The sequence below is a fragment of the Macrosteles quadrilineatus genome, unplaced genomic scaffold (assembly GCF_028750875.1).
Source record: "Macrosteles quadrilineatus isolate MER2022 unplaced genomic scaffold, UCM_ALF_1.0 Scaffold_10__1_contigs__length_6754688, whole genome shotgun sequence".
Classification (NCBI taxonomy): Eukaryota; Metazoa; Arthropoda; class Insecta; order Hemiptera; family Cicadellidae; genus Macrosteles; species Macrosteles quadrilineatus.
Genome location: NW_026542603.1, coordinates 843,344 through 856,258, shown reverse-complemented (window position 1 = coordinate 856,258; position 12,915 = coordinate 843,344). Strand labels below are relative to the sequence as shown.

At 36.2% G+C, this 12,915-nt stretch overlaps 1 protein-coding gene across 1 annotated transcript in view; it reads left to right on the top strand.

Moving 5' to 3' along the window:
* Positions 1–12,666, top strand: part of LOC129004686 (protein sneaky-like) — a 63,151-nt gene extending 50,485 nt beyond the window's left edge. The window contains exons 13-15 of the mRNA XM_054433248.1: positions 8,829–8,971; positions 9,413–9,526; positions 10,367–12,666. Of these exons, the coding sequence (XP_054289223.1) occupies positions 8,829–8,971; positions 9,413–9,526; positions 10,367–10,645 (536 nt within the window). The 3' untranslated portion in view covers positions 10,646–12,666. The remainder of the gene's footprint in view (positions 1–8,828; positions 8,972–9,412; positions 9,527–10,366) is intronic.
* Positions 12,667–12,915: the final 249 nt, after the last annotated feature.

The following is a 12,915-nucleotide window of genomic DNA, read 5'->3' as shown; positions in this document are numbered from 1 at the left end:
CTGACCTGTTTGAGATTGTCCCACCCTTCAGGTGGTACAAATTCTGCGCCACTCTGCTAACAGGTCGAGGAACGGGCTGTGATAAAGTAAATTTTTAAAGTTTTTCCTTTTTGTAGAGGGGTGGAAAGTAAAGATGTGCTAGGTAAAAGAAAAGACGCTTTATTTAGTTTGTGGTTAGGTTGTTGTTAAATTAGGGCGAACCAACATGGCTTTCAATCCGGACCTTTTGTTGAAAGAGGATCTTATTTTTGAGTTAGCGGTACGTGGACTGGATTTTGAGAAATTAGATGTGAACTCGATGAGGCGTAATTTGCGTCAAGCTTTTTCGGACAATGTTGTTTCTGATGCAAAGAACCTTGACGGTGTTAGTTATTTTAAGGTCACAGATGAGGTGAATCGTTGTTATCGCAGGTACGAAGAGTTTTCTGGTATAGTAGAGGGAATTGATGTAGAAAGTTCACACAGTGCCCTGAAACGATACAAAGCTAGACTTGAACATTTGTTGAGGCGCCTAGGGGTCCTCGTAAGTTTAGGGGAGGGTATGGATGCTAAGGAAAAGAAGGCTGTACAAGGTATGCAATCTCTAACGCCTAACCTTCTTAAGGTAATTGAAGACAGATTGAGGGAATTAGAGAGGATAGAGGCAGCCTCTAATGAACTAACAACGAAGGCTGGGGAAGAAGAAAAGGAGCAGCAGGAATTAAAGATTTTGCAGCCACTGGTGGTACATCCTGAACAGCATAGGCCTATACAGAAAACTGTAGAGGGGGGAAGTATCGAAAGTCCCCAGAGTAAAACCGAACCTAACCTAAACCAAGCCACATCCCACAGTCTAATAAATTTGAGTTCACCGAACCAGCATTTCAACGCTAGGGAAGAGGTAAACAGAGTAACTAGCCAGGTTAGTAAGGTATCATTGTATAGTAAATTACCCCACCCAATGGATAGATTTTTGAAGGAAATACCTGAGACTGATGGATTGTTTTTGCCTAAACTAATGGATTTCTTAAGGCGAGTTCTCAAAATGAAACAGCAACCAGGTGCTACTGACTTGGAACTATTGCACTTAATTTATCCTTTCACCCGAGGACCTCTGGCCGAGAGAACAAAATTAGCCTTAAGCGAGGGGTGGTCTTTCGATAAGTACCATGGGGACATCATTGAATTTTTTATCCCAAACCGGCAATATCAGGGAATGAAACAAGAACTTTTTCATAGGCTCCAACGGAATGGGGAACCACTAACATGTTACATAGCTGATATAAAAGGATCCGCTGAGCTCTTACGCGTACCAGTGAATGAGGCGGAATTGGTAAATGTTATCCTTGAGGGATTAAACCCGGTCGAAAGGTCCCGCTTTGTATTTTCAACTAGGCCTACCAATCTTCAAGAACTAGACAGATTGTGCATTTACTCTCAGAACCTAGGGTATGCCGATAGACACCGTACCCCGATTCAGAACTTTTCAGGGGGAAAATTTTTGGGACAACGAAGCGCAGTCAATGCTGTCAGAGAATCAACTTCAAAGCCACCAAGTACAACTGGTCAAGAACACTTCCCAAGACAAGATGGTGCACGGGGACCACCTCGATGTTACAACTGCGGTCAAGTCGGACATATTTGGAGGTTTTGTAGGCAAGGTCGTAGTGATCCAAAAAACTAGTTGGCGTGAGGGCGTTTGGCCGGCACGTACCTCAAAACGTTTCACGGCGTCATAAACCCAAGAGAAAGTACAGGCGACAATGGACCAGGGCTAAAACAAACAAGTTGTCAGCTAACATTTCTACAGTTTCTAGGAGTAACTATGGAGTCCCCTGGGTCAGAGTAGATTTTGGAGGATTGTGTGTAAATGCTTTAGTGGATTCAGGTTCTTCTAGATGTTTGATCAGCCATGACCTTTATGCTACTTTACAAAAAAGGGGTCTTGTGTATGAATGGGTTTCTACAGACATAACTTGTGTCACGGCCACCAGTTCACCTATTGCAATTGAAGGATTAGCCACTGTTAAAGTAAGAATTTCAGATTTTACATGGAAACTGAAGTTTTTAGTTTCAAGAAATTTAGGAATGGGATGTATATTAGGAGCTGATTTTATAAGTAAGGCTGGGTTAGTTTTGGATATTCAATCACAATACTTGTACTTTAAGTTTAACCGCAAGGTAAAGATTCCGTTAGCCAATTGTAGTGATCCTGACTTAGTCACCCATACTTCCCAGGGCAAAGTTTCAAAAAACAATTTAATTGTGAGTGATAGCAAGACCAAGGATTTGTTAACTCCCAGTGAAAGGAAGGCTGTAGAAGATCTTTGTGCTAAATTTCCAGATGTCCTTACTAAGAAGTTAGGATTGACGCATCTAATCGAATACGACATAAAACTGAAGGAAAACGTGGTAGTTAAGTCACATCCCTATAAGTTATCCCCACCTAAGATGGAAGTTATGAGGAATCATATTGACGAATTACTATCAAAAAATATAATTGAGCCTTCTATTTCCCCTCACTCTAGTGCTGCCTTCCTGGTTCCCAAAGGGACTCAAAGTGAAAATCCTACTGAACAACAATGGCGTTGTGTTATTGACTTTCGTAAATTAAATCAATATATTGAGATTGAACAAGTTCCACTCCCCGATCTCCACTCTGCATTTCATTGGTTTAGTAAGGCTAGGTATTTCAGTTGTATCGATTTGAATCAGGCCTACCATCAAATTCCTCTCTCTGACCGATCCAAAGCATTGACGGCTTTCTGTGTGCCTTGGAACCTATACCAATTCACTAGGGTGCCTTTTGGGTTAGCAACAGGAGCTCAAGTTTTGACACGACTGTTAGACCACATTTTCAGTGACATTAAGTTCAGATATGTTTTCAATTTTTTGGATGATTGTGTGATATATTCAGAGTCTTTTGAAGACCATCTCAAACATTTAGAGGAAGTCTTTACCCGTTTAAGAACAGCAGGATTGACAGTAAATCCCAAGAAGTTAAATTTAGCTGTAAAGGAGATCTCTTTCCTTGGACACATCGTTTCTCATCGTGGCGTATCCATTGATGCTAATAGAACGCAAAGCATTAGGGACTATCAACCTCCCAAAGATGTTAAAGGTGTGTCACGTTTCGTGGGAATGGTGAATTTCTACTCTAAATTCATACCTAAGTATGCGGAAATATGTGCACCCTTGAATAAGTTGCGGAAGAAAGGAGCAATCTTCAAGTGGGGAGAAGAAGAGGACCAGGCCTTCGTAGCTCTCAAGGAAGCTCTGATGAACCCCCCAGTACTCAGGATGGTTGATTTCTCAAAGGAACTAATTCTAACAACGGACAGCAGCGGGATTGCTATCGCGGCGGTATTGCAACAAGAGACAGATGGAGTTAGACAGCCTGTGGCTTACTATTCTAGGACCCTTTCGGAAAGTGAGCGCAAGTTCTCCATTTATGAACTTGAGGGGTTAGCGGTTGTTGAAGCGATTGAAAAGTTTCGATCTTACCTGGAACATGCACCTTTTCTCTTGGAGACCGATAACCAGGCCTTGTCATGGATTTTAGCTCACCCAAAACAGATTGGAAGGATAGGGACATGGGTTATGAGAATAATGTCTTTAAAGTTTAGGGTTCAACATATCAGGTCAACTATGAATGTGGTGGCTGATGCGCTTTCACGGATGTATGACTCAGGCAATCAAGAGATGTCAAGTAGGGAAACCAAAGAGGGAGAAGTAGAAAATCTAGTGGGAGGTTTGTTGGTAGATTTTCCTTTGGCCTTTTCTGATTTGATTTCACACCAGCAGAAGGATGAGGAAATACAAAGAATTGTGGAGAAAGTAAAAGAAGGAAATGCCCCTCCGGCGTTTACGTTGAACAAGGGAATTTTGTATTGGCAAGGTGGAAAAGGCATTAAGAAAATTGAATTGCCCTTGAGTTTGGTACCTTTGTTTTTTGATTATTTCCACTGCTCGGCTGTAGGAGGACATCTAGGTAAACACAAAACCACGTTAAAGATAGGAGAATTCTTTCATTGGCCGAATTGGCGTGATGAGATAGCGGAACGAGTAAAAGGATGCGAAATTTGTAGTTTGAGTAAACCTGCCCAAGATTCTCACATAGGAAAGTTGGCGTCAGATGTTTCCGATTATGTAATGGAGAAGATTTATGTGGATTTTGTTGGCCCTTACCCTAGGAGTCGGCAAGGAAACCAGTACCTATTGACAGCCACAGATTCTTTCAGTAAATTTGTTTGGATTTTCCCGATTAGGCAGGCTAAAGCTGAGATTGCGTGTCGGACTCTAAAGGAGAGACTTTTCCAGCATTTCTCTTATCCAAAATGGATTGTGTCAGACAATGGCACGCCTTTCACTAGCAAGCTTTTTAAGAATTTCTGTTTCACTCATGGGATACGACATATTACTACCTCCCCTTATAGGCCACATGGTAACCAAGTTGAGCGTTTTCACAGAAATTTAAGATCTGCACTAATCGCTTTCCACGCTGAAAGTCAAAACAGGTGGGATGAGAATATTCCGTGGTTGGAGTTGGCTTTCAATTCAGCCGTACATGAAGCCAATAAAGACACACCTTTCAAATTGATGTTTGGTTTCCGACCCAACTACCCATTATCCAATCTCTGGAACATCGACACACTGCTACCGGACAGACCAACAACTGGAGAAATTAAAGAGCATTGGCTTCGGGCTAAAAGAAATCTAGTCAGGGCTCATGAGAGGGTCAGAGTAAAATATGACAGAGAACATAGAGATTCCCCTTTTGTAGTAGGACAATTAGTGTGGTGCAAAGATTTTCCACAAAGTAGAGGAAAGGACAAAGTAGCTGCCAAACTCAGTTATAGGTGGAAGGGACCGTTTAGGATTATACGTTTCTTATCCCCAGTTACCGCGGAACTGTGGGACATGAAAACAAACCGAGTTTACAGGAAAAGTCACGTCTCTCATTTGAAAGGTTACCATAAATCTAATAATGGTTAGGTACAAACAAGTGTTTACTGTTTGGACTTATATGTAAGATAAGAAGCCTGATCAACTTCTTATTTTCATTATTTACCCGGCTCAGACAATTTCCGTTATGCAGGCATAACGAGACAAGAAAGTAGTACTACAAATGTGTAAATAAAAATTATTTCATCGATGAAAAACTATAAAAGACCATGGCAGTAGATATTAGTATTTAGAATTTAAGTTTTCATAGGTTTCAATGAACCGGGGTTCATTGTTTTGGAGGAGGGAGTATGTGCCGGAAATTCACCAGAAATTTTTGAATTTTTTCCGTCACCAGTTTTTTGGGTCATAAGAGAACTTAATCAATGATGAGAGTTTTCTCTAAAACATTCTTATAGTGCGAGAACACCGAGTTGCTGAGATTTTATTTTGCGTGTGTGGTAGAACTGGGAGCATCGGCAATGACAACCCGAAAATTGACAACGTTATAGGAAATCAAGTGGAAGTTTATTTGTTTGAGATATTTAATATTACTTTGTTTTAGAATTTAAGGCGTATTGGAAATCATGTTGGTGGACGATATTAATTTTGTGTTACTTTTTCCAGTCGTTTGACTATGTTTAAATCCGTTACTGTTGTTTAAGTTTGGGTTTTGGTTTCAGTCGTTAGTTGAGTCGGCGTCCCGGTTTCTTTTTCTCTTGCTTCGCCATCTTGCAGTGAAGAATCATGTCGTTTTGTCACTCTAGAACTTTTACCAAAGTCTTTTGAATTTTGTTTCCTTAAATATGTTTGAGTGATATCATTTTAAATTCCATGTTTGACTGACTCACCCACAACCCCATAATAATGGTAAGTTGAATTTGTATTAACTACTAATTAAGATCTCAAAACTGACTCAGAGAAAAATGCTGATTAGTTCGTTTCGCCTGTAGAAAGTTTCATACCTGTTAAAATGTTACACTTTTTCAAGATTCAAACTATTTTATAAAGTTCTGTTAATCTCATTTTAATCCCTGACTTGTACAATTTCTTTTCCTTTGTTTTATGAGTATAAAATAAACTGTATCATACCTACTAGCCTAGGCCTACACTTGAATTATTTGGCAGGTATATTTTTGAAAGAAATCTCTGTATTGGTATCTAGTAACGATTAATTATTGTTTATTGCATTGCTGTAACTTTGTTAGACATCCAGGAGGCTCTGTGTTTAAGATAAATTTAATTTCTGGACTTTTAGTTAGCTGGAAGGATAGGACTAAAGATTGCAGGCTAGGCCTACCAGATCCAATGACTGGTTAACGGCACATGTCGATTTGGTTTTGCAGATAAAGGAACAACACTGTTATTGCTTCATACAGGCATGAATATATTGGTTTCTATAAATTTTGTTAATTTTAATAAAAAAAAAAAAATATAGCGAGTTATACAACTTAGGCCTATTATGGCAACACTAAATAAAAAAGGAAACTTATCTTTGTCAAATCAGATTTGGTTTTAGTAGGTTTTATTTCCAATTGTATGTAGCTAATTTCTTTAAATATCAAAATGTTCTAACATGTAATGTGAACTAAATGAATCTCAAATTTTGAGTGTTAAAGATGTAACGAATTTCACTTTCATTTAAGACTTAGGCCTATTGTATACAGATTACTATGTATGAAGTTTTTCGTAACAGGGGTTCGACTTCCTGGGACGAACACGCTGATGTCATCGTAGAACTAACTTGCAGCCGCAGGCCTACTAGCCTAGACACCTGGGTATGGGAAAGCAACACCACTTAGAGGAACCTCTTGTCTACCCTGTGTTGGAGGGCGAGGACCCTTGTGAGTCTGTCGGACCTGGAGTTTTTCAACGCTAGAGTACATCCATGGGCAACTACCTACTTCTGTCCACCTCGCCAACACACCTCAAAATTGCTCGATACTCAGGTGACTTCTAAACTTTTTGGAAATTATTTTACTTCAGCGGATGGACTGATCTACAACTTTCAAAGTGAAATCTAAATTAGGCCTAGGCCTATTTGAACTTAGTGGGTGCACCCATGGACTCAAATTAACTTCATGTATACAACTTTATAAATTTTGGTTATTATTTCTGGCCTAACTTTAACTTGGTGATTTCCAGCGAATTTTTGGTAGAGATTCTTGTAACGTTAAACTGTTTTATCTGTTCTGAATTTTAGCTTTAACTTTAACTCATTTTATATTGAATTTTATTCTGTAAACCCATACTGGGAAGAATTAAAAGATGTTTTGATTAAATTTCACTTAACTTTAACTTTTATAAATTTTTGGCCAAGCTTCAATAGGTTACAGCACAGACTTGGTGTCCCAGGAATTACTGTTTAGATTTATAGTTAGTTTCTTTATTGCAGGTTGTCATTTTATTTAAGTACTTGTATCTTTTAAGAGTTTTGGGCCCAAAATCTCGTCTGGTGTTAATGTTGGCGAAACAAAGGTTTTAGTTGATAAGTAATTCACATTTTGGCTTTTCAGGTGTATTAATTATTTAGAAATTTGTCTACGCCTGTCGTACTTGTAGTAAATTTGTCATATATGGTTTGAATCAGTTTGTAAAAGGGTATTTGTTTTTCTTTTAATAAATCAGGGTGAGTCAGTTACGATGTGTTATCATTTCCCGGTCCTGCTGACCTGTTTGAGATTGTCCCACCCTTCAGGTGGTACAGCTAATTTCCATTTGCCTGATCAAATTTCCACTGAAATATTCTCTTAATTTCTTTCCGTATACTTTTTTCGTGAAATACATCTCAAATATAAAAAAATCTTGTTAGTTCGAGCAAAATATGGCTTTGCTCCAAGACATTTTTGAGACGATGTTGAAAAAAAAATAAAAATTGAACACCTTCGCAAAGGAAACGCAATAACAACGCGCTCCTGTACTGCGGGCATTGTAGAGACTTGTATAGAAGGTGTTTTTAACGATGTACATCAATCGGAAAAATCTGTTTATGCTGTAATTTGTTTATCCGTTATGACCTTGCTCGCGGGGATGCACTAGGACGGAGATCAGAAGTAACACCACACAAGCTACTACAATTTTCTTTTGTCTCTTATAGACTGTATTGGTTGTAATACAGTTAGTTGTGGTGTGCATGTTATAATCTTACATAAAAAAATATGTCTTATTTTATTTAAATTTTTTCTTATTATATATTTTGATAACTATTTATGTTCCTGTAAGCTTTTGTTCTTCTGTCCACTCATTTGGTATCAACCTTTGTAATACATAATTAGTTATTGTATCTAAGCGGTTATTTTAATAGTGCTCTATTGTTACTTATTAACCATTGTAAATCTTTGTAAACGGATAATTCCTGATAGTATTGAGATCTATAATTTTGCCTCGAATTTTGAAGAGAAAAAAGAATCTGCCTCGATCTTGTCTCAAACTTAAAATCCAGTCTCAACCATCCCTACTGAAATGTTATTTTTGAGTGTCTGTAACATCCTCTGTTTTATGATTTTTTCCCTTTTTATTCCTCTTTCTTTGCTACATCTACTAATTATCTGAGCCCCTTCATAGATCCTCTAATTCAGTTTGTTTTATATAGATTTTTCAAAATTTCCTCCATAAATTTGACAGATATGATAGATTAGTGAAAAAATGCATCATCCACAACATAAGTTCAATAATAAAATGTTTCTATAAAAAGCAGTATAATTTTTTGTAACTAAATGGATAAAGTTTGTTGTATTTTTTACAATATAGTATAACAAATCATTTAAATTTTTTGTAAATAATTTTTATTACAAAATTAAAAAAAACAACAAATGAGTTATTATAATAATTACTGTACTATACTTCTTAAACCCACTAATCTTTTTGAGAAAATGTTCTTTTAATTGCATTTATATTTGTTGCAGCATGTTTACCAGCTGCAAAGCATCTTGGCATGAAAGCGTACATAAAATTGTACGGAACTTGTATTTTTTTATGTCTTCTGACATACTCTGAGGGGTACTTAAAAAGACTCAGAAGAGCCATTTGTGCTTTCTACTATCGTGAAGTAAGTTGATTTTTTACTACCGTAGGTATAATACAATTGAATTAATCCTTTATAATAGAGTAAACCTGACATGATATGAATATAGTACACTTTAATTAAATAATGTTAAACTAACAATTAATTGTACGTTTTATTTTGTTTTTTAATAAAGCTCAAACAATATTTTTGTCTTAAAAAGTAGTTTATGCAAGTTTTTTGGAATATGATATGTTAAGTTGAAACTAAAGGAGTTAAGAGCAGTTATGGTATCAAAATAAACAGTGAGAATCTATTCAACAAAAAGGTGTATTTTCATCCTATCGCCCTTGCTATAGAAACATTACAAAAAGCCAAAAATTGTCGGCTTATTATGCAATTATTAAGCATTTTACCTGTTTAAAGGAAGATGAATCAAAGATATGTTTCCAGCAACAACTTTTTGATGGTATGTTTTACTTGTAGCAAGAGAAGAAAAGAATTGAGACACTCTATAGGAGAAACATATATGATAGAAGGAAAATGCTCAAAGGACAAATAGAAGAAATATTCAAGAGAGTGAAAAACAATGAAACAATGGTAATCCCTATTATTTATTTTATACAGCAACGCATGTAAAAATCTATTCCCTCGGACTAAGGCTATGTAGTTCTGAAAGCTTTTTCTGGTTTGTTCATGCACAACTTTACGCATATTTAGAGTCCACTTTCAAATTACAATGCTTAAGTTTACTATGTTGATTTATTTATTTACAAGTAAAACGTTACTTTTATACAGAAATTTTATTTCAATGAACAATGTTTTTTTCATCGCTTGAAAGGACTTGCTTATTCAGTTGTAAAAACGTACATTATGATATAATAGCTATTAGCTATTACCAACGGGCTTCACCCTGTTTGCCTTCATAAGTATTAATAAAACTGATGATTGATTGGAAGCTGAAATAAATAAAACAGAGTACAGCTATACAAACAAATAATTACACCTGATTTTTATAATTGATAGAATAACATACAAAAAAGTAAAGCTGAAGTATTATTAACATTAGGTATATGAAAAGTTCCCTTTAGAAAGGAATTACGACCTTAAAGGGCAACTTATGAAATAATGGATAGTTTTGCGCTAGGTTTCTCGTCATGAACATTTTAAGTATGGTTTATGAAGTTTGACTTTGGGATTTATGTATGGATGTCTTTTCAATTATAATTTAATTCATTTTTAATCATCATTTAACCTGTGCTACTATTGATAACTAATAGGTCTACCACATACCTAGCATGATATTTTGTGGGACTAGAATCACCTGTAGTTTGGTTAAAATTGTCAAAAGTCAGATAACTCTACTGTACTGTAATAATTGTAAATCTTCAGATTTAATAAAAAAAATCTATATTTATATTCTTTCATGACTGGTTCCAGTATAACGAAAGATGTCTCTATCGCATCTGCACAAGCGTACCGCAGCCTTGGAACTTTCCCTTGAGAGTCTTCTCTTCAGCTCGTCCAGTATGTGTGATCTGCGAGGAAAATGAGCCATTCCTTGTATTCTGGAAACCTAAACACCACAAGTGTACAAAGTGTGATTCTTACTGCTGTGTGGAATGCTGGGTAAACTTTGGGAACAGCTGTTTTAATTGTTCTGCAACAGAAAAAATTGACTCTGATCAAGCTCTCAGGCACTCTGTGACTTATGGTTAGGCCTCGTTGTTTCACTTTCTAATAGTGAAGTTTTGGAAATAGTTTACTGTTTTAACTTTTTCTTGTTATGATAGTACTTGTAATAGTTATACTTTTTATGAAAATAGAATTATCATATTTAAATATTATTTTAGTTCTCAAATTAATAGGGTAATAAAAATTATGGATATTTTTTATAGACAAAATGCATTTATTTATTAACCAAGGGCCACTGGTCTAGTGCTAAAATGTTGAACTTAAGGCTAAGATCCCATTGGACGCATGCTTGTGCAAGTAATTTCGTGGCTCATACGTGCGCAAGACTGCGCCTTGAATTGAAATCTGACGAGATCGACAAAACAAGTGGTGACTTGTCCATTGCTGCTCATGCTGTCTGCCACCAGCAAGTGAACGCTTCCACAAGCTTACTCAGACTCCACACCAAAACAACACTATTTGTTTCGTAGTTGCAAGCGTGCTCAAGTAGCAGGATCTCAGTTCAGTTGGATACCTTGACAATGAGTCGAGTGAAAGTGACATGCTATACTATGGATACGGAAAAATTACATTGCCTGTTTAGTGTAGGTGTTCTTTTGTCCTGTATGAAAGTCTCTGGCGCCATCCTAAAATAGGCCCAGTGAAAAAAATTCTCAAGTTGTCTCAGCATACTCTCTATCAAAATAATCTTCCTCTCTGCTCACAAAATACTCGTTCACCACTTTTCTCTAATATCTTGTTCAACCAACAATAAAGACTTCAACATACCACTTTCTAAAACGATGTCCTTATCGTCTTACATCACCATTTCAACTGACCTGTTTATTATAATTAACTTGCATTTGCTTGCAATCAGTGTGAGCACATCGCCGTTCTCGCAACTTGCAGTTGTGCGTCCAATGTGATCTCAGCCTCACTCTATACTAGAGGCACAGAGTTAGTATTCTGCTTGTCGTTATTGGCCTTTGACCATGTGGTAATGTGATCCAGTGTCAGAACCAATGTATTTAAAGTACCACTCTAGTTAGCAAGTCATAGCCAAAACATCAAACCTGTTGAGAGCTGAAGCTTTAATTATGTCTCTGCTTCATCATGATATGTAAGTACAGTAGAACCTTGATAAGAAGACCCTTATGGGGATGATCAAATATGACTCCTTATCAAGGTTGACTCCTTATAGAGGTTTGCAATAACATGCATTTAAGGGCAATATAAAATCATGGTTATTTAAAAATGACATTAGTTACCGAGGGCCACTTGTTATTGAGGGTCTTCTTATCAAGGTTCCACTGTATTAAACAATATTGTACGAGTTTTAATTTTAGTTCATATATTTTCAATTTTAACTATCATAAAATTAAAAATTGAACTTTAAATACTTATGCTACCTTTGCTATCATTCTTAGATTACTGTCTATTATAGTTTGCTAACAAAACTAATCCAATGAATTATCTAGTAGAGATATGTAAAACCATAGATCATCCACGTTTAGGTCTATATTGATCGAAATTTACATGGTAAAGTTAAATAATGATCAACTAATATGAACACGACTATTAGGACCACCTTAAATTTCAACAAGTAAGAACACAAAAATAAAAGTAATAGTAGATGAAAAAATAATTTGCCTTATTTCATTTTTAATTAAGTGGAGTAATCTGTTATAAAAAGGTTTCTAATTAAATTTGTTCCCATTGTGTTCTATGAATGTCCGTCTCATTAGTGACTACTTCAGTACGTACTTGCTTTCACTGTAAGTATTGTTAGTAAACTGAAAGCCACTGTATTTTACGAATAAAAGTGTTGCATTTGTATACCCATTATAGGGTGAGTGGATCAGTGAATGAGTTTCCACTTATATCCAACATGGGAAAATAACCTATTGTTAAGCTACATTGTAAAGAATAGTTTTAATGTATTTTCAGTTTTCTCCTGTACTTCCGTTGACAAAACTTAATGTATGATGTACAGAGATGAGTTGAAAAATGAAATTTAACGGATATAAATCATTACACCAATGACTGTATGAAGAATGAAATATATTATATAGCATTTTTAAAATTGTATTATTAATTCCCTTCTTTTCACCATACATTTCGTTCAAGATTCCCACGTTGAAGCTGGACACTCTGTATGTAATAAAAATATAATAACTGTTTCGGGATCATAGATTCTAGTGTATGACCACTGTCTGTCTAGTAATTCACCGTAACCTGCTCTGAAGTTAAAATCAGGCTACAGTGTATCCTCCACATGTTTAAAAGTGTATTCTTAATAGTATCACAAGGTAGAA